This window comes from Elephantulus edwardii, unplaced genomic scaffold (genome assembly GCF_000299155.1).
Source record: "Elephantulus edwardii isolate Elephantulus edwardi_28Jun2011 unplaced genomic scaffold, EleEdw1.0 scaffold00135, whole genome shotgun sequence".
NCBI classification, from domain to species: domain Eukaryota; kingdom Metazoa; phylum Chordata; class Mammalia; order Macroscelidea; family Macroscelididae; genus Elephantulus; species Elephantulus edwardii.
In genome coordinates this window covers 7,596,892-7,619,689 of record NW_006399885.1, presented here as the reverse complement: position 1 = coordinate 7,619,689, position 22,798 = coordinate 7,596,892, and the positions used below count along the sequence as shown (strand labels likewise).

General features: G+C 39.2%; 1 protein-coding gene across 2 annotated transcripts in view; it reads right to left on the bottom strand.

Moving 5' to 3' along the window:
* Window positions 1-22,798, bottom strand: part of ATP8A2 (ATPase, aminophospholipid transporter, class I, type 8A, member 2) — a 720,462-nt gene that overhangs the window by 243,907 nt on the left and 453,757 nt on the right. Inside the window, exon 27 of one of the 2 annotated variants that reach the window (XM_006894116.1) lies at window positions 7,537-7,611. The exons of the other annotated variant lie outside the window; for it this stretch is intronic. Within the exon in view, the coding sequence (XP_006894178.1) occupies window positions 7,537-7,611 (75 nt within the window). The remainder of the gene's footprint in view (window positions 1-7,536; window positions 7,612-22,798) is intronic. 2 annotated transcript variants of the gene reach the window in all.

Sequence of the window (22,798 nt, the reverse complement as noted above, 5' to 3'; positions counted from 1 at the left end):
CAAAAATCAGTTGACCGTAGATAGATGGGCTGATCTCTGGGTTCTCAATTCTATTTCATTGATCTATGTTTCTCTCATTGTACCAGTACCATGCTGTCTTAACCACCATGGCAGTGTAGTAGGATTTGAAATCAGGGAGTGATATACCTCCTACCTTTCTTCTATTTTTAAGGAGTGCTTTGCTTATTCGGGGCCTCTTTCCATTCCAAATGAAACCTGAAATTGCTTTTTCCATCTCCTTGAAGAATGGGATTGGTATTTGTATTGGGATTACATTAAACATGTAAATTGCCTTTGGTAGTATTGCTATTTTCACAATATTGAGTCTTCCTATCCATGACAAGTTCTCTTTTTTTGTTTTTTGTAATAATGTTTTGTAATTTTCTTTGAACAGATCCTTTGTGCTTCCATTTACATTTACTCCCAAGTATTTAATCTTGTGATTAGCTATTGTGAAGGGTATTGTTTTTCTGAGCTCCAGCTCTGTATTGTCTTTGTCACTGTAGAGAAATCCAATTGATTTTTGTATGTTGATCTTGTATCCTGCTACTTTGCTGAATTGGTCCACTGTGTCCAGTAGTTTTCCTGCTGAGTCTCTAGGGTTTTCTAAGTATACTATCATCTCATCTACATAGAGAGAGAATTTTACTTTCTCTTTGCCAATTTAAATACCTTTTATTCCCCTCCCAAGAAAACTTTTCCAAGGGTAAGAGTGGAGTGGTGAGGATGGGTAGGGGGAAGTGACATGGTTGTATAATTTGGTGGGTGAAGGGAGGGGATAAAGGAAATGGGAAAGACTCAGTGGGGATCTGAAGAGACAGAATTATGGTGGGCATAGTCCAATGGTGATTTATTTTATAAAACATAATGAATAGGAATGATTGTATGAAACACAGTGTGAATGAAGGATAGTGTGAAACACAATGTATACAAATTTTGTTAAGCAAACCAATAAAAATTAAAGATTCTATTTGTAATGCTATAAATGTACATATTAAATTCAGAATAGTGAATTCTTTTGCGATACTGAGTCTTCTCATATAAGAAAGTAGTATGCCTTTCCATTATTCAAATATTGTTTAAATCCTACAATGAGATTTTATGTTGTTTTCATATGAAAGAAATCTCTGTGCTAGCAAATTGGTTCTGATTCCTGCTAATCCTCCATTAGATTTCATAAGCTATAAAACTTTATGGGAGGAGATTGCCCACAATTCTCCTGAGGAGTGGATCTGAGCTGGTGACCTTCAGGTTAGCAACACAACAAATACCACACTGCTACCAGGGTTCCTTTGTTTTCATGTAAATACTGTAAAAATGATTCCTAAGTAATATATAATTTTTAGTTGGCATTTAAAAGAATGATTATTCCCTGTGTATTTTTGGACTTTTAGTGTGAGAAGAGGAAAAAACCCAAATAAACCCCAAAGTATTGACGTTTATATATTTACTATGCATTTGGTCACCTTGTCAAATTCTCTGGTAGTTCTAGTATTTCTTTACTGGCATCCTTAGGGCTTCTAAGGTCTCTGTACATGCCTATATTTTTCTGAGCATATTTGTATAAGCACAGAAATAGTTTCCATTTTTTCCAGTATTTACTTAATTTTCTTGTCAACTGCTACAAATTCCAAAGCAATGGTGAATTATATAGTGATGGCAGGTTTTCCTGGCTAATTTTTTATTTAAAATTAAACTGGTTTAGAAATTTACCATTTATGGTAATCAGCCACTGTATTTTATTTTTTTTTAAAAAACAAAATGGTCTCTCTGGCAGTTCCTTGTACGCTTTCTTCTTCCGTTTTATTTAGTTTTGTTTTGGGATTAGCAGTAGAATTACCGCAAATGCTTTTTGTGGTACTTACCGAGAGGCTGGGCTCTATGAGGAGAAGTGTGGAGTTAGGATTGGTGGAAGATCTATTAACAATCTGTGTTATGCAGATGACACAACCCTGCTTGCCTAAACTGAGGAGGACCTCATGCACTTGCTGCAGAGGGTCAAGGACTGCAGCCTTCAGTATGGACTGAGGCTAAATGTCAAGAAGACAAAGATTCTCACCACTAGAGCAATTGATAGCATCAGGATGGATGGCGAAGAGATGGAGATTGTTCATAGCTTCAGTTTGCTTGGCTCCACGGTCAACACTCTTGGCACCAGCAGCCAGGAAATAAACGTATTGTGATGAGAAAGTCTGCTGTTAGGGACCTCTCTAAAGTACTCAAGAGCAACGGTGTCTCTCTGGAGACTAAGGTGTGCCTGATACAGGCCATGGTCTTTGCAAGCACTTGTTATGCATCAGAGAGTTGGACAATGACTAGAGAGGATAGAAGGAGAATTGATGCCGTTGAGCTGCTGTGCTGGAGAAGAGTATTAAATGTACCATGGACTGCCAAGAAAACAAACAGATTCATCCTGGAGAGGGTTAAACCAGACTACTCCTTGGAGGCGAGGATTCTGGGGCTTCGTCTGACATACTTTGGACATGTTGTAAGGAGAGACAGGTCCTTGGAGAGGGACATCATGCTTGGTAGGGTGGAGGGACAGCGCAGGAGGGGAAGACCCTCTATGAGGTGGATTGATTCAGCGACTGGGTAATCGGGATGGGTGTGTCAGAGGCCATGCGATTGGCACAGGATAGAGCAGGGTTTAGGGCTGTTGTACATAGGGTCACTATGAGTTGCAAACGACTCGACAACGGCACATAACAACAATAACAACAACAACTGATAGGAGTGGGTTTAACTTCTTCCTTTAGTTGATATAGTCACTGAGAAAGGTTTCTTAATTTTGTACTCTCTGTTTTCCTTCAAAAGGAGCCCTGGTGGCATTATGAATCAGTGTTTGGCCACCAAAAGTCAGTGGTTCAAATCAACTAGCTTTTCTGCAGAAGAAGGATGAAGCTGTCTGCTCCCATAAGGATCACAGTCTAGGTGTACTCTGTCCTATAGAGTCACTTATACACACTCACTGCTGTTGAATTGGAACAGACATACATTTGACCCCCCAGGAGGTTATCTGAGGCTGTGAATAACATAGGAAGGGACTGTCCATTTTTCTCCCTCAGGGTCACTGGTGAATAAGAAACTCCTTTGAGTTTGCAGTTCAAGTCCATACAAACTATGTCACCAGAGTGCCCTTCATTGGGTCATGATTTGACTTGATTGCAACAGATTTGGTATACCTTTAACAGATCCTACTTGATCAAATACTGAGACACAAACAGAGATGTGTATACTAATGTTCATATGAGTGTTATTCACAATCATAAGAGCATAGACACGGCCCAATGTCCAACCACAATCAAATGCATTGATAAACTGTGGTACATTTACACAATGAAATACTAGGCATCACTCAGGGAAAATGATTTTTAAAATTACTACATATCTTGGGAGAGAGTGGAGAGCATTATGCTGAGTGGACTCCGTCTCATAAGGACAAATACTGCATAAGACCATTATTTTAAAAATAGGACAACTAATGAAATATGCATGAGGATCCAAAGAGGGCTGGGGGAAGGGTAGGGACAAAGGGATAAGGGAGAGCAGGGGGCAAATCACAGGGTCATACAACCTGATGGGAGAAGGGGGAGAAAGGAAATGGGAAGGATCCAGTGGGGATCTGGAAAACAGGGATGGTGGGCATAGATCAATGGTGATTAATTTTATAACACAAAATGAATGGGAATGATAGTATGAAACACAACATGAATGAAGAATAATGTGAAACAATGCATATAAACTTCGTAAGCAAACCAATATAAAATAAATTTTTATAAAAAATAATACTCATACAAGCCATTTCCTTTCTCTTGTTCTAGAATTTTGGACAATCACTAGGAAAGGGAGATTGTAATGAAAGTTTATGGAAAACTTAGATTTCCATTCATTCATTCATTGTTGCACAGTTTCCTCCCTGCCCACCCTTTCTCTCAGTTTGTTTTTCTCTTTGAAAAAAAAAAATTCTTTCATTGTTGTACAATTCCCTCCCACAGTCCACTCTACTATGCAGCTCTTATTCTGCTCTCTTGCCATGCAAATAATACCTAATCATATATTCATTTTAAGCAGTCCTGATCGACTTCTTTTGAGATATACTCCCCTCAGTTAACAAATCTCACCAATTACCATTTGCAAATTATGGCCATTTTTCATTCATTTATACATATATTATCCTGTCTCCTTCCATTTTCCCATAGATACACACACACACACACACACACACCTCAACTCATTGCTGACTTTCCATTGCATTTCCAAAGGGGGGGATTGCTCCTTTCCTTTCTCAGAGCAGCTGGTGGATTTGATGCCAGAGAGGAATGACTTTTGGGTCAGCAACACAACTCCTTTTGGACTACATCATCAGAGTTCCATATATCTATGCCTGAGTCTATATCTATGTATATTTGTTTGTATGTAAAACAAAAAATCATACCCGGTGATTTCAACTGGAGTCCAATACATAGTGACCCTTCATTGAAGTTTTCAAGAGTGCAAACCTTAATAGGATTGAAACTGTTCACGGTTTGCAGAATTGTGAACCAACAAGACTCCCCATTCAATGGATGTGCTTTATGGCTGTTACCTCTCCAGGAAGCATCCTATCCTGGCCTTTTCCTATCACGGTCTGTCAGACTTTCATCCAAATAACACCTCTGTGAAGAGAGTTGCAATCTCCCCAGTCAAAACGTACTATTCACCTCTCACTTCATTACACCTCCTGTCCACTCTGACTTGTATTCTGTGGCTGATGATAATAAGTATTTCTATAGAGTCTATGGGACCCACAGGGGTGTAAAACTTACTCCCAGTCCTAAAGATCAAAGGCTGCTGAGGCTCTTAAACTTCAATGGGCCTAACAGTCACTAGAAGAGTGTGTTTGAAATGTGTTATCTCCAAGATATTATTTGCTAAGATGGGGTGGGGTTTAGTGAGTTGCATTTTTCTAAACAAACTCTGATTATTGGCAAGTAATCGGTAGGTCGCACTTTGAAAAATACTGTCCTACAGCCTTGCAATGCCTTACGCAGAGGAGTTCTTGCTGGGTGCTGTGGATTCAGACTCACGGTGAGCCCCTGTGACAAAACTGAAGCACCTCCTAGGGTTTTCTGGGTGGTACCCTGGTAGTATGATAGGTTAAGTTTTGGGCAGCTCTGATGGCTTAGGGTTAAGGAGAGGAGTTGTGTGGCCAATCCAAAAGCACAGGGTTCAAACCCACCAGCTGCTCCTTTGGAGAAAGATGGACAATCTCATGAAGTTCATGGCCTCTGAAAACCCACTGGTCAGCTATGAGTCAGTTCTGACTCAATGGCACACAACAACAACAACAATAACAACTGAAAGGTTAGTTATTTAAACCCTCTAGTGGTTCTGTAGGACAAACATGGGGCAATTTTCTCCCACAAAGATCCACTGCTTGGGAAACTGGAAGGAAGTTTCCCAAGAGTCAAAATCAACTTAACAGCGGTGGGTTTGTTTTTGGCTTAATCTTTATAGGAACACATTACCACGTCTTTTTCTTACTGAGCCACGGAATGAGTTCAAACCATCAACCTTTGGGTTACCAGCGAAATGCTTAGCTAATGAGCCAACAGGGCTTACAGAAAATGTTTGTTGAATTAATTTCAGTTGCCCAAGGCTTCAGGGAGCTGATAAAATCGACTGGAATCCTGCCCTCATGTCTCAAGCACGAGAAAGCAAGACCCCATTTATCAACGAGCTGGTTGCACAGATCCCAGGGCTGTCCTTAGCTCTAAAGAACGAACACTCATCTTGGCCTCAGGTGCCTCTTTATAAAATATGTATTGGGCATGAATTTGTGTGGTTGGTCACCTTTTGGACACTGTGGTCCTCTCCGATGGTAAATTGTTACTCCTTGGTTCTCTTTATGCATCTTGTCTCATTTTGCCCTCCGCTCGGTATCAGGAGGGAAGGCCATGAATTCAGGTGGAACCTAGTTAGCAGTTTTTCCAGAACAGGGGATACACTGGTGCCAAATCAGCCCTGCTCTCCACACCCGCTACCTTTGTTTCCTGTTATCAGGTGCCATCAAGTCAGCTCTAACTCACAGCAACCCTGGGGACAACAGGATAAAACCTTGCCTGATCTTGTGCTTTTGTCTAGTAGCCAAGTGGCTAGTGCATTTTGCGGCCAATCCGTTCTGTGGGTAGTACATCTGCGGCAACCTGGTTATCTGACCTCCACAGTTGAAATTCAAGATCATACCTGGGCCTCAAACTTACTGGTTCAATTCTAACATATAGCCATCCTGCAGAAGAAAGCAGAACTGCCTCAGTAGGTTTCCAAGCTGACCCTCCAAGGCATTTTCAAGGCTGCGAATTGCATAAAAGACTAGCCATTTTCTTCCCAAGGAGCCACTAGTGGATTTGAACTGCCAAAAAGAAGCATTCTTTGGGTTCGTAGCACAGTTCTCTGTGGACCACAGCACCAGAGCTCCCTTTCTGGAAGTAGACTGCCTATTCTTCTCTCATGGCCTTGGTGGAAGGTTCAGAAGGCTAACGTTTCAGTTAGCTGCTGAGTGCTTAACCTCTCCACCACCAGAAGTCTTGAATAGGGACTCAGTGGAGCTGTACGCTAACCACTGGGCCCCCTTAAACTCTAAAGAGCAGCATGGCAGCTGATGAAAAAAGGCAGGGGAGGAAGTGTTTTGAGTGCATGGATGACTTGAATAGCCAGCCGCAGATGTATACACACACTGTAAATATTTATAGCACCAGAGTTTATATTATTGGAGGTCTGGTAATTTCTATCTATTCTCATGGACGATAACTTTCAGAATGTGAACCCACACAGGGCAGAGAAGGCTTGAGTGAGGGTCCCGAGTAAGTGGGACATTGCAGCCCCTGAGACCAGCCTGTGATCCACCAGAAGACATGAATCTGTAAGTCCCTTCCCTCTCTGTGCCAGGATAACACTAAGCAGCCCCAAAGGCATTTTAGCTTGTAGTTTGTATTTACTTGCAGGTTTTGAATTCATTATAGCCCAGTAATGGAAAAAAATAACCCCAGATTTGTGAAAATTTCTAAATAAGCTGATTACCATTCTCCACAGGGGCTGGAAATCAGCATTCATTATTTCAGCCCGAGCTAAGGACAATGCTTTTCTAAGAAGGACAAAGAGGACATGCACCACCTCCCATCTATGAAGATCCCTGTTTAAAGGATTCAGAAACAAAAGTGTGAAACAGAGAAAGTCTAGATGTAGTTCTGACGTTTTAACTCAGGTTAAAAACATGGAAATGTTTCACATTGGGTAAGGAGTTAACGAGAGTATATTATCAAGATATATGGGTTAATAATTTCATGGGTTCCTGAGGAATGATCTGCTATGATTGAAACCATGTGTGGAGGGTTGGGCTTCTGCAGGATGTTTCTCAACAACAAAGGCCCCGAAAAGGCATGTGTGCTGACTGCTGTGGACAGAGATGATGGACTTAGATACACTTCCCAGACATAAACAGCCAAGGAATGCCACTGAAGTTGTGCATGTTATCAGATGGAGGTGGGAGAGGCTTACCACATTGTACAAGCCGATGCACCAGCGTTCAAACAGGATCTGCCCAGAAAATCCATTAACAAAGGCGAACCAAAGCTGAAAGAGAAGAGAGTTCATGAAGTTTTATATCAATATTGACCTAAAGCTTTCCACTCATTGAAGCAGCAGTGGAGGCATGTGGACCACCAGCTGGACACATCTGCTAATGACTCCTTAACCACAGGACCAGAGCGGTTGCTCCTTCCTAACACATAAATCTTCAAGATCATAAGCATCAACATTTGAGGAAAGATTGAGATTTAAGATCTCCATCGATGTAGTCGCATAAAGAACTCAGGAGTAGTAATATGCAAATATTTACAGAACAACAACAACTAATTTATTCCTACTGTGGCTGTGTCAACACTTTCTCACTGCCTAAAGGAGTCTCGCTTCATGCCTTTTTATCTTGTTGATCAAATAAGGATGACTGATCTTGGTGGGACTTTTCAAAGAGATAAAAATAATAAATTAAAAAAACCCCAAAACCCAACAAAACTCCCTCTGTTGATGAGGCATATTCTTAGTTCCTACAACAGTTACCCTCTCTAGTTAGATGTCAACCACTTAGGAAAGACTGAAATGTAATGACAGAAGAACAATTTGCCTCAAAGTCTCTTTTAGAATAACATGGGATGTGTAAACAAATAAGTTCTAGGCTATTAATTATACAACAATTATGAGGCGGGTAGGGCCAAGCAGTGTTTCAATTTGTTGCCTGGGGGTGGCTGTGAGTCAGAACTCACTCACCTAACATCAGTTCTACTTGTGTTTTCAAATGGTCTATCATTCTATCTACTTAGGCAACACTGATATAAAAAGAACTATAGAGCTAGATTTTAGACTATACCAGTGCTACATGACAAGGGAATAAAACTTTCTTAGAGACTACTAAGGTTATCATTAGGTGAAGAGGTATGGCGGGTAAAAAAATTGCATGGAAGACAGTAAAGCATATGGAATATAAAATACTGTTGAATAAAATTGAGGTGATTTTATTGGATACAATAGGATGCCATGGAGCTCTGGTGGCACAATGCTTAAAGCACTCAGCAAGTAACCCAAAGGTTGGAAGTTGGCGTCCATCAGTCATTGCACAGGACAAAGATGTGGCAGTTTTTTCCATAAAGATCTAGCCATGCGGACTGATGGGGCAATTCTACATCATCCTGTGTTGTTGTTATGTGCCATCAAGTCACCTGTAATTTATGGCAACCCTATGTACAACAGCCCTAAACCTTGCCCTATCCTGTGCCAATCTTATTTTATTCCCTTGTCATGCAGCACTGGGTATAGTCTAAGATTCTGCTCTATAGCTCTATTGTCTCTGACACACCTACCCCCATTACTCCAGTCACTGAATCAATCCATCTCCTCCAGGGTCTTCCTCTCTCTGGCACTGTCTCTCCACCTTCCCAAGCATGAGGACCCTCTACTACAGGGTCACTGAGAGTCAGAATTCACTCAAAAGCTCTGAAATGGGTCTTTTTTTTTTTGAGGGGGTCTCTTTTTTTAAATAAACAAAACAAAGACAACCACAAACCCCCACCGGATTATAATCAATTTGGATACATTGTCATTACTATCCACCTTTCCTGGAAACATCCCACGTAAATGATAGAGTCCTGGTAGACTTACTTAGTGTGGTAGAACCAAAGCAGTAACATGTAATAGCTACATCCTGGTGACCCGAGATGAGATAAACTCTGGTATTAATTTTTTTAAACAATATTTTATTGTGGCTTTTCCCCCCCTGGTTTGTTTACACAGCAGTTTAAGTTTCCTTTCAATAAAGTCTATGCACATTGTTCAGACTTACTGGTTACGTTCATCATACTCCTTCTCTTTCTTTTGTAGTTGTTCTGTTTCCATTATATTCTAGTTTCTCTGCTTGCATACATTTGTATCTCTGTTTTAAAGTAATTGTTGGCTGTGGTACTAACATTTAACTGAAAACATTTCAAAATCTTTCTCCTGATACCACAAGACTATATTTTTTTCTGCTGTTCTGTACACAATATATTGTATGAAATCCTGTACAAAATAGGATTCACTGGGAATTAAATACATTAGGATTAAATACTTCAATTGGTAAATAAATTTTTAAGTGTCTTTTTTACCATCTCATTCCCTTATTTAAAAAACAAAACAACACAAAACAGAGCTTTTCTCTAAGTCTAAGATATGTTGACTTTGGAAAATCTCCTTGTTCCTTTTTTGCCTTTTTTTTCAATAATAAAAAAAAGAATTTTTCATTGCATTGTTGGTGAAAGTTTATATAGCAAGATTTACCCATGTGTAATGTGTACCAGGATTTACATTTTCTTTCTGTTACTAAGGACTCTGGGAGGGAGAAGTTGGGAACTTAACAACAATAGAATAGCTAATAATGTCACATCCATCTGACAAAATATTGTTCCATAAACAAATGTTTTTGACAAATTATCAACTGATTAACAAAAGCTTATCATTTCCCATTGTAGTTATGCACCACACTTCATTTATCCATTCACGTTTGGCTTTTTTTGAATAGTGCTGCAGGGCACATCAGTGTGAAAGCATCTGTTTGAGTCCATGCTTTCAATTCTTTGGAGTATATACAGAAGCGGAATTTTGGGGTCATGCAGTAATTATATGTTTAATTTTTTTTGAGGAGCCACAAAAAACCCTCTTTTCCACCATGGCTGTACCATTTTATAATCCCACTAGCAGTGTCTAAAGGTTCCAATTTGTCAATATCCTTTTCCATATGCTATTTTTCATATATGATAGCTAATGTTAATGAAACGAGAAATACTCAGGAAAAGTGTAGGGCTTAGACACAAACATCATTGTAATCAAAATAAAACAAGAAAGGATTCCAACAGTGTCTGTGTAATAGTCTCTATAGAAGAATCCAGATCTGGGGCTGAAATAGTCTCTAAAAAAAGGAGACATAGGGCAGAAAAAAATGTAAACACTCTTGGTAAGTCTGAAATAAGTAAAGACAATGTAGCTTTTTGTTAGAAGAACTCAAGGAAGATGCCTACAATATCAAAGGAGGAAACAGACATAAAATGATTAATATTAGAAATCAAAGATAAATTGAAAAATGAAAAGGTCTAATTTCCTTAGCATAGGAAAATTTTTGTTTTTTAAACTTTTTACTTCTTTGTACTTTGAATTGCTTACAGAACAAATTGGTTTTCCATCTAAACATTCATACAGATTTTATCACATTAATTCCAGTCGTTACATTGTATGAGCATTCTTCCTCTTTCCTCCCTATGATTTTTGTTTCCATTCAGCCTTATAACCTAACTCTTTCCTCCTTCTGAGTTTTCTGTAGAATTCTTAAAAATGAGAACAAGTCCCACTAGGTGTTCTTGTTAGATGGCACTGAGTCAACTAAAGCTCATAGCAACACAATGACCCCAAGAACAACAAATCTAAATCCTGCCCTATCCTGTGCCACACTGATCATCTTTGATATATCTTAGCCCATTACTAGTCCCAATGTCAATCCATCTTACTGAGGGTCTTCCTCTCTTTTGCTTATCCTCCAACTTTCCAATGCTCACCTAGCAGTATGAAAGGTACTAATAGGAATGACTCTGTCAGACAGTCCCACAAGTAGCTAGGAAAATAGGTAGACCATATGTGAGCTGAGCAAAGTGGGGGAAATAAGCTCATAAATAGAAGAAATCTTGTGGATTTTTTTAAAATCACACATACAGGGATATAGTTTTCAAAAACCTATCACATCATGAGGATGGTGCTAGATAAGATGATTTACTGTTCATAGGGAAGCCATGCCCTGCTTCAGGCTTTTGGGCTTGAGCAAGTAAGCATCAGCAATGGAAGGAAGCGTTTTCAACCTGACTTCTGCTTTGATAGCTATAATTTGAGTATCTGCATTCTTCATTTTTATTTACAGTTAGTGCAGTACTTGTCTATCAGCTTGCTGTACTGCCATAACTTGTGGGTTTGCTTTGATGTTAAGAGCTGTGCCACATGTGTGTACAAGAGAGAAGGGTCATTCATGGTGAACAGGTTTTAGTAGAGCTCCCAGAATAAGGTAAGCAGGATTGACCATTCATATCTTGAATAGTAGACCTCTGAAAACCCTATGAACAACAGAGGAACGTGGATAGTTATATAGTATTAGAGGTAGAGCCCAGATTGAAAGTCAATTAAAATGAGAAGCATCTGCAAACATCTTTTAATAGTTGGACTATGGAATGCATGAAGTATGAACACTGGGAAACTAGAAGTTGTGAAAAATTAAGTGGTATGCATAAATACTGATATTCTAGGCATCAGTGAGATGAAATTTATTGGCTTTAGCCACTCTGAATCAGATAATCACATGGTATGTGAATGTATGCTGATTTAAAAAACTACTATTACTGCTGCAAGTGAATCTCTGCTGGGAAGGTATAGTGTTACATTCATAGTTCAAAAGAAAATTTCAAGTTCTGTACTGAAGTATAATTTTGTGAGTGAAAAGATATTATCCATAAATATATAAAGAAGACTTGTTAATACGACTGTTATTCAAATATAAATACTAACAGCGAAAGCCAAAAGAGGAGGAAATTGAAGATTTTTTATAATTTTTTTCAGTCTGAATTAACCAAATATGCAATCAAGCTGCATTAATGAGCACGCTGCAGGGTGGTTCAGGTGGGGTGGGAGAAGAAAATGCTGGAGTCAGAGTATCAAAAGGCTGAACGCTCAGCATTTCTTAAGCTCAAGGAACTGAAGAACAAATTGAAAACTTCAGTTGCAATACTAAAGGATGTTTTGGGCAGAACATTAAATGACCCAGGAAGCATTAAAAAGAAACAAAGAAGGAGTATACAGAGTCATTGTACTAAAAGGAATTGGTGGACACGGAAGAATTTCATGAAACAACATATGAATGAGAGCCTGTGATAATGAAGGAAAAAGTTCAAGCTTATCTGAAAGAACTGGCAAAAAACAAGACCCCAGGAATTGATGGCATACCAACTGACATATTTCAACAAGCTGATGCTGCCCTGGATGTGCTCACCAAGTTGTGCCAAGAAATTTGGAGGACAATCACCTGGCCTACTGACTGGAAGAGTTCCCTTTCCAAAGAAATGTGACCCAACAGAGTGTGGAAGTTTTCGAACAGTACCATTGATATTACATGCAAGCAAGATTCTGCTGAAGATTATCCCAAAACAACTGGAACAGCACATCAACAGAGAACTGCCTGAAGTGTAGGCTGGATTTAGAAGAGGCCATGGCACCAGAAATTTTATAGTTAATGTCAGATGGATCTTGGCTGAAAGCAGAGAGTGCCAGAGGAATGTCTATCTGTATTATGCAAAAGCATTTGACTGTATGGATCGGAATCCCAGAACACTTGATTGTACTTACGCGAAACCTATACATGGACCAGGAGGCAGTTGTCAGAACAGAGCAAGGAAACACTGCATGGTTCAAAACTGAGAAGGGTATGCATCAAAGATGTGTTCTATCTCCATATCTTTTCAATCTATATGCAGAAAAGATTATACTGGAGGTTGGGCTCTATGAGGAGAGTGTGGCATCAAGATTGGAGGTATACTCATGAACAATCTGCGTTATGCAGATAACACAATCCTGCTTTCTGAAACTGAAGAGGACCTGAAGCACTTGCTGCAGAAGGTCAAGGACTGCAGCCTTCAATATGAAGCTCAACATCAAGAAAACAAAGATTCTCACCACTAGGCTAACTGGCAGCAGCATGATGGATGATGAAGAGATTGGGATTGTTAACAGCTTTTGTTTGCTTGGCTCTACAGTCAACACTCTTGGTACCAGGTGTCAGGAAATTAAAAGACAAATTGCATTTGCAAAGTCTGCTGTTAGAGACCTCTCCAAAGTACTGAAGATCAACGATATTAGTCTGGAGACTAAGGTGCACCTGATCTGGGCTATGGTCTTTGCAATTACTTGCAATGTATCAGAGGGCTGGACAATGACTAGGGATGATAGAAGGAAAGCTGATGCCTTTGAGCTTTGGTGCAGGAGAAGAGTACTGAATATACCATGGACTGCTAAGAGAACAAACAAGTTTGTCTTGGAGACAAACTGCTCCTTGGAGGCAAGAATTCTGAAGCTCCATCTGACATACTTTGGACATGTTGCAAGGCGGGATCAGTCCTTGGAGAGGGACGTGATGCTTAGAAGGGTGGAGGGACAGCACAAGGGAGGAAGATCCTTAATGAGATGGATTGAGTCAGTCACTGGGGTAATGGGGATAGGTGTGTTGGAGACAGTAAGATTGGCCAGGGATAGAGCAGGGTTTAAGGCTGTTGTACATAGGGTCGTTATGAGGCGAGTTGATGGCACATAACAACAACAACTGAAATATATATTATTTAAAATTTTATTTTATAATGGTTCGCTTACAAAGTTCATATACATTGTGTTTCACAATATTATATTCATTAACAATGTGTTTCATACAGTCATTCTCATGCACTGAATTTTATAAAATTGGACCATGCTCATCATTACCCTGTCTTTTCAGGTCCCTACTGGGTCTTTCATATTTCCTTCACCTTTTCTCTCCACCCACCAAATTGTGTAACCCTGTGATTTTGGCCCTACCCATCCTCAGCCCTATGTTTCCACTCCTCCCCACTTTGGATCTCCAAACCTGTTTTACTAGTTATCCTTCTATTTTTATAAGAATGGTTTCTTTTTAAGTTTACAGAGACTTTGAATTTCTATTCATTCATTGTTGCACTTTTCCCCCTGCCCATCTCCCCCCACCTCCCTGAGTTTGCTTTTCTCTTTGAAAAATAAAAGAAAAATTTTCTCATTGTTTTACAATCCCTCCCCCCAAATCCACTCCACTATGCAGCCTTCATTATGGACTCTTGTCATGACAATAATACCTAATCATATATCCCTTTTAAACAAAACAAACTACAACAAAAATAGAATGGTTTCATTCTGTATTTGTCCTTATGAGACTTAGTTCTCTCAGCATAACACTCTCTAGTTTCTCCAAAGTTATGTAGTACTTTTTCAAAATCATTGCTTCTGTATACTACATAGTATTCCATTGTGTTAAAGTACCACCACTTTTCAATCTATTTGGATGTGGTTGAACATTTGGGCTGTGTCCATGTTCTTGCAATGGTGAAGAACGTTGCTACGAACATCGATGTACAAATCTCCATTGGGGTCTCAATTCTATTATCCTTGGAGTATATTCCTAGGAGTGGAATAGCTGGATCATACAGAATTTCTATGTTCAACTTTTTGAAGAAATTCCAAACTGCTTTCTAGAGTGACTGTACCATTTTTAGTCCCACCAACTGTGTATGTGAGTTCCCAGCTCTTCACATCCTCTTCAACATTTTCAGCATCTACTTTGTTAAACATTGCACTTCTACTGGGGTCAGGTGATATCTCACTGTGGTTTCAATTTGCATCTCTCTTTTTGCCAGTGATTTTGAGCATTTCTTCATGTGTCTGTTGGCCACCTTAATTTTTTTTTCTGTGAAAAGTATTTCCATGTCTTTTGCTTATTTTGTAATTGGGTTATCAGTCTTTTTCTTGTGAAGGCCAAGGAGCATTCTGTAAACTTTTGTTTTGAAATCCTTTTTTGAGATGGTATTGCCAAATGTTTTGTCCTAGTTGGTGAGTTTTCTTTTCACTCTGTTGGAAAAAGTTTTTGATGCACACAGAGATTGAATTTTTAGATAGTCCCCTTAAACAATTTTATCCTCTCCAGACTACGCATTTCTGGCGACATTTGTCAGCTTCTTTCTACCATAAACTAGGCCTTCTAAGCTTGTCCCACTTTGTCTCTTATGAACTTTATGGTTTGGGGCTTTACTCCCAGGTCTCTGATCCACCTTTAGTTGATTTTTGTGTCTGATGTGAAATGTGAATCCTGTTTTAGTTTTCTGCAGGAAGCAATCCAATTTTGCTAGCACTATTTGTTGAAGAGGGTTGTCATTTCCCCATCTGATAGGCTTTATTTCCTCGTTGAATATCAGCTCACCATAGGTTTTCAATTCTGTTCCATTGATCTATGTCTCTATCACTGTACCAGTACCACGCTGTTTTTGTTACTACTGCTGGGTAGTAGGTTCTGAAGTCAGGGAATGCTGTGTCTCCCACGTCATTTTTATTTTTCAGAAGTGCTTTGCTTATCCAGGGTCTCTTTCCTCTCCAAATAAACTTGACAATTTCCCTTTCAAACTCCTCAAAAATTGAATTTGGCATCTGTATTGGGGTAGTGTTGAACATGTAGATTGCTTTTGGTAGGATTGTCATTTTCATAATATTGAGACATCCTATCCATGAATAGGGCACATTTTCCCATTTATTTAGGTCTTTTACTGTGTTTTGCAGAACTTTGCTGTAGTTTTCTTTAGACAGATCTTTTGTGTCTCTAGTTAAGTTCATTCCCAACTATATCAATTTATGATTGGCTATTGTAAATGGTATCGCTTTCTTGGTTTCCTTTTCTGAGTTCTTTTTGTTACTGTAGAGAAATCACACTGATATTTGGATACTTATCTTGTATCCTGTCACCCTACAAAATTGGTCCATCACCTCTAACAGGTTTTTTGTTGAGTCATTGAGATTTTCTGTGTTGTTGCTGTTGTGATGTGCCATCGAGTTGCTTGCGACTCATAGTGACCCTATGTACAAGAGTTCTAAATGCCGTTCTATCCTGTGCCAACCTAGCCATCCTAAAAGCACTTATTCCCACCACGCCAGTCATAGAATTGATCCATCTCATCGAAGGTCTTCCTCTCCTTCACTGCCCCTCCACTCTGCCAAACATGATGTCCCTCTCCAAGAACCAGTCCCTCCTTGCAATATGCTCCAAGTATGTCAGACGAAGCTTTAGAATCCTTGACTCCAAGGAGCATTCCGGCTTCACTTTCTCCAGGACAAACCTGTTTGTTCTCCTAGCCAACACTCTTCTCCAGCACCACAGCTCAAAGGCATCAATTCTTTTTCTATCATCCCTATTCCCTATCCAACTCTCTGATGCACAGCACATAATTGCAAAGACTATAGCCTGGATCAGGCGCACCTTAGTCTTCAGCCTGATATCGTTGCTCTTCAGTACTCTTGAGAGGTCCGTCAGAGCTGACTTTCCCAATGCAATTCATCTCTTGATTTCCTGGCTGCTGGTACCAAGAGTGTTGATAGTGGAGCCAAGTAAACTAAAACTGTTAACTATCTCAATCTCTTCACCACCCATAGTAGAATACCATATTATCTGCATATAGCAACAGTTTGACCATCTCTTTGCCAATTTGGATGCCTATTATTTCCTTTTCTTGTCGTATTGCCCTAACAAGTACTTCCAACACAATATTGAAGTGGTGACAGTGGGCATCCTTGTCTGGTCCCTGTTCACAAGGAAAATGCTTTTAGTTTTTCTCCATTGAGAATGATACTGACTTTTGGTTTTGTGTATATTACTTTTCACTATGTTGAGGAAATTCCCTTCTATTCCTATTTTGTTGAGTGTCTTAATTAGGAAGGAGTGTTAGATTTTGTCAAATGCCTTTTCTGCATCAATTACTAGGATCATATGGTTCTTAGTTTTTGCTTTGTTAATGTGGTGAATGACTTTGGTTTTTTTATGTTGAACCTTCCTTGTATACTTTGAATTACAAATCTCACTTGGTCATGGTGGATTATTATTTTTTTTATGTGCTGTTGGATTCTATTGACTAGGATATTTATAGTATTTGTTAATTTATGTTCATGAGAGTTACTTGTCTGTAGTTTTCTTTTTTGGTAATATCTTTGCCTGGTTTTGGTGTTAGGATTATGCTTGTTTTATAGACTATCTCTGAGAGTGCTCCTTCATTTGTTATTTTTAAAAATAATTTAAGTAGAACTGGTGATAAATCTTCTCTCAATATTTGGTAGAATTTAAATGTGAAGCCAATTGGTCCCGGACATTTTTTGTGAGGGAGTCTTTTTATGGCCTGCTCAATTTCTTCTTTAAATGTCATTTTATAAAAAGTATTCAAATAGGAAAAAGAATATATAGATCATGAACACTGCATTGGAATAAACAAGGGAAAAGACTGTTTAAATGGGCTATATGATTAGGCATTATAGATACGACAACAATCTGGAATAAGATATGCATTACAAAGTGGACTGGGGGATGAAGGAGGGAGGCAAAAGGAGGAAATTGTGCAACAATGATTTTTTTTTTTTAAAGAAAGTGAACTGGGAGAGGAGGAAGAGAAGAGGAGGGAGGAAAATGTGCAAAAGTGAAGAAATAAAATCCAACTTTTCTGTAAACTTTTATTACAATCATGACAAAATAAAATAATATTTTTAAAAAGATGCATTGATGGTAACCTGATTGAAATGCAAAAGTTGGAAACGATGAAGGAAGAAGGGTGGCAAAATGGGGCACTTTATCTGTTACATTCTGTTAGCTGTTAGGTGCTGCTGAGTTGGCTCCAATCATAAGACCTTGTCTATTGCCTCCAACTCCTAGGACCCTATGTACAACAGATAGAAAAACTACCCAGTTGTGTGCCATCCTCACAACCTCTGCTCTGCTTAAACCCATTGTTGTAGTCACTGTGCCAATCCGTGCTGTTCAGAGTCTTCCTCTTTTGCTGATGTTCTACTTTCACAACCATTACATCTTTTCCCAGAAACTGACCTCACCTGTCACAAGCACTCATGGTCCTTTAGATGACAACTTACTATCTTTGCTTCTATGGAGTACTCTGGCTGCACTTCATCCAATCCAGATTTGGCTTTTTCAGTTTTGGAATTGACTCCACAGCAGTGCTTTCTTTTGTTTTAATGCATATCTGTGTAAGCATTTCACAGATAAACTAAAGTTTTAAAAATTCAAATTAGATATTGAGTGGTCATGCTTGGGTACAGTAGATAGATCTGTTCACATATGCATGGAGCTTTTCTGGGAGTCACAGAAAATTTGCTAATATTCATAATTTCTAGGTAGTAGGTGGATTCTCTAGGTAGGAGGAGTATAACTCTTGCACTGTTTTTAAGTTTTACAACTTTTGAACTATTGTTCATGTTTAATTTACATAATTGATTTAAGCAGTGGTTTTCAAGTGAAGAGGATTCTTTCTTCCCCAGAGATACTTCACCTATTTGATGGTCCTTGGAAGACCCTTTGGCAGACCTTTCTGATTGTCCCACCAGGCAGTAGAATGGTATTAGCATCTAGCATGTGGAAGTCCATTTTTGTTAAGCATTCCATAAGCAACATACAGGACAAATCCTTATGACAAAGACCTTTACATTTGTGCTAACTCTTGAGAAAACCTGAATTAAAGAAATAGGTAAATCTGTTAAGACTTAAATATCTTATTATCAGTTCATATAAGGAAAAATAAAACCAAGGAAAAAATGATGCATGATAACTTGCATAAAGATATGATTCTTATGTGTGGGTGTATGGAGCCAGGAAGCATCTTTCTTTTAAAAAATAATTTCTCATTCTGATGCCCCAAGGAGCTCTAGTGGTGCAAATGGTTAAGTGTTTAGCTACAAACAAAAGGGTTGGTGTTCTGAACTCATCCTGTAGCTTCATGAGTACAAGACCCAGTAATGAGTTTCCTTAAAGAGTACAGCCTAGGAAAATGTAAGGGAAAGCTCTGCTCTGTCACATGGGGCTGCTATGAGTTGAAATCATTTCAACGGCCTCACGTGTAGAACCAGAACTTCTACATATAAAACACTGGATGTGAATGTAATTCATACATTGATTAGATGTGAAGCATTGAAATGTATCTTTATCAAGTATTATTTGTTGTTAGTTGCCTTCCAGGGAGGTCTGGTGGCCTGGTGGTGAAAGCTACGCTGCAATCCCAAAGGCACAGTTTGAGGCCACCAACTGCTCTGTGGGAGAAGGATGAGAAATCTCCTCCTGTGTCTCTGAAAGCATGCTGGAGGGTCAGCTATGGGTCGTCTGACTCTTTGGTACAAAATTACAACAAGTTGCCTTACAGTCCATTCTGACTTATAGAACCCTGTACAAAAGATTGGAATATTGCCTGCCCCAGGCCATCCTCACAATCTTTGCTATGTTTGAGCTCATTGTTGCCACCAACAAACTCATCGAAGGTCTTCCTCTTTTTTGCTGATCCACTACTTCATTAAGCATGCTGTCCCTTCTAATAAGTATGTGAAATGAAGCCTCACCATCCTTACTTCTAAGGAACATTCTGGCTGTACTTCTTCCAAGACAGACATCTCTTGTCGTCCTGGCAGTGCATGGTATATTCAGTATCCTCCAGTCACACCACAAATCAAAGGCATCACTTTTTCGTCAGTCTTCCTTTTTCACCATCCGGCTTTCCCATGCATAGGAGGTATGTGAAAATACTATGGCTTTAGGTCAGGTGCACCTTAGTCTTTAAAGTGACATCTTTGATTCTGAACACTTTCAAGGGATATTTTGTAGTCTAATTAAATTATTAGCTAAAGATAATCTGATCTAGTGAGGGTGGATTTTGCACAGCCAAGACACCTGAGTTGTTGGAAATATACAAAAGGAAAAAGCAATCTTAGAAAACCTAGCATCCCTTTCTCCAATTTTTGTTCAAGCACTGCTGAACCATGGGGAAAAATGTTCACTTTTTGCTTGAGATGAATCTTGCTGATTAGTAGAGAGTTGAGATATTTCCTCTCTGTAGTGAATTTTCTAATTCTTCCCAAGTTGGCACTGATCTGGCCACATGTTGCTTCAAAGAATTCTGCTGTGTCGGCACTAATTTTTATCAGTTGCAGGTGTGCAATCAACCAAATCATTCTCAAGATTTCCAAGTCAATTTCATCCTTCATGAAAATAATCTGTCACTAGATGATCTGACCTGCTTATTTCATGGGAACTATTTATCTGGTGGTGGGGTAGGGAATGAAAACCCAAATCAACAACAACAATGCAATCCACAGAAAAATTTCAAAACCCATGAGTTGGTTTTCTCTGACATTATAAACACTTTAACTTGATTTCATTTTGGCAAGATTTCCATAGGTGAAGCTGCAGAAGTATGAGAACGCACTGTTATTTTAAAATATTTATACAAACGTACATAGCTTCGTTTTTATTTTGTTTATTCATGAGGCAGGAACACGGTGGCTCTCTGACACACTATAAAATCAGTCTTTCACACTAGTTATTCATATACAAATGCTAATTTAGATACATTTTAAAAGAAAAAGGAGAGCACTGTCCAACTCCTAAACATTAATGCCATTCTTGGAAGACCCGAGTTCTAAGCTGCGTATACCACACATCCAGTCATCAGCCCCAACAGATGGTCAGGCTTCCATGCCATGTGCAATGCGTTGGACTGAGATGCGCTTTCAGGCACTAAATTTGACTTTTGGGGATTAATGGGGGGAAAGATTCCTTTGCCGTTACTTTCTTGTTAACTAGGAATGTTATTAAAGAAATGTAGTGAAGGCTGGGAGTGCCGGGCTCTGTCTGGACTGAATCAGACTTGGTGAGTTGGTGGGAAAGTCTGCCAACCACTGCTGGCTTGCCAAGCTCCTGGGGTTTTTGGTCTTCAAATGCAGTGCTGTTATGAGCAAACTGACCCAAACTTATTAAATGGCTTTTCCTTCTCGGAAAAAAAGACCCTTCTCTGCTTTAGCTGCTGCCTGATTGCCAAACCTACAGTAACCGTCTCGGCTGATCGCACCGACTCCTGTCTGGAGACCCAAAAGCCACAGGACCAATGAGGTGGGCTGGACCAGCTGTCACACTCAGCCTCGGCACTCAGACAACACAGTTAATCAGAAAGTTTCACCTGGGGAAGAGATGAGCTGTTTCTTTATTTACTATGCCTTCTAAGACCTATGGCTGAGAAGTGAAGTGGAAACAAGGTTTCCCCAACAATAAGTAAATATCAAGTAGCCATATGACTCCTCACCAAAGTGTCAGTCCAGTCATTGTCTATTCACTAGTACACTGCCTCTGAGTTGATTCATTAGCATTGAGAGGTCAGCTTCACAGTCAACAAGCTACCATCTCTTTGAGGCAACATTGTAAGATAAAATATGAATAAACACATGACAATTGGGATAGGAAGCCTATTGCAGGCAATTCAAATCTTACAAAGAAAAGTTCCTGCACAGAAATACTCTTGTTTTGCAGTACTGTTGTTGGCAATAAAACCAAAAGAAAGTATACAGAAAGCCACCAAAAACTATTTTGTTTGGGGAAATGAAGCACTCTATGAAATGTGTAGCAGTCACCTTTATTTCCTTGCAATTATCTTTTTCTTTTATTTTTTAAAATGGCAATTTGAGTGAAAGTTTACAAAGCATATTGGCTTTTCATTCAAACATTCCTATACATTTTGTTTGTAATATTAATTACAATGCCCATCATGTAACCACACTGTTCTCACTTCCTCCCTATGATTCTTTTCCATCAATCCCTCTAATCTACCCCTTCCTGCCCTCAGGGCTTTCTCCTTGGGCAAATACTGCTCTTTTGACTTTATAGAGTTGGTTTTCCTAAGGAGTTTGTTAAATCTGTTGTTGTTGTTGAGTTGTAGAGGACTCATAGGCACTCTATGAACAAAAGTCCCAAACACTTGTATAACTTTCGCTATTTCTCCATATTCATAGTTTCTGGAAGCAAGCCATTTTGGAAGTGGATGTTAAATCTACATGTATGAAAATAAAGCTCAAGAAGTGATACTTGATTGAAAAAAAAAAAAAGGAAAAACCAAATAAAGTTAGATAGATAAAGAGATAGAAAGGAAGAAAATCCAAGAGAGAAAAAAAATCAAAGATGTTCTTTTATAGCAAAATCTACTAGAAATAATAAAGGTAATACTAGTAGTAGTAACTACAGTAGTTGCAATAATAAGATACTTTGCTTGGCTCCATAGTCAACAGTCTTGGCACCAGCAGCCAGGAAATTAAAAGGCGCATTGCCATGGGAAAGTCTGCTGTTAGGGACCTCTCCAAAGTGCTGAAGAGTAGTGGTGTCTCTCTGGAGACTAAGGTGCGTCTGATACAGGCCATGGTCTTCGCAATCACCTGTTATGCATCAGAGAGTTGGACAATGACCAAGGAGGATAGAAGGAGAACTGATGCCTTTGAGCTGTGGTGCTGGAGAAGAGTATTGAGAATACCATGGACTGCTGGGAAAACAAATAGATTTGTCCTAGAGAGGGTTAAACCGGGTGGCTCCTTGGAGGCAAGGATTCTGAAGCTCCGTCTAACTTACTTTGGACATGTA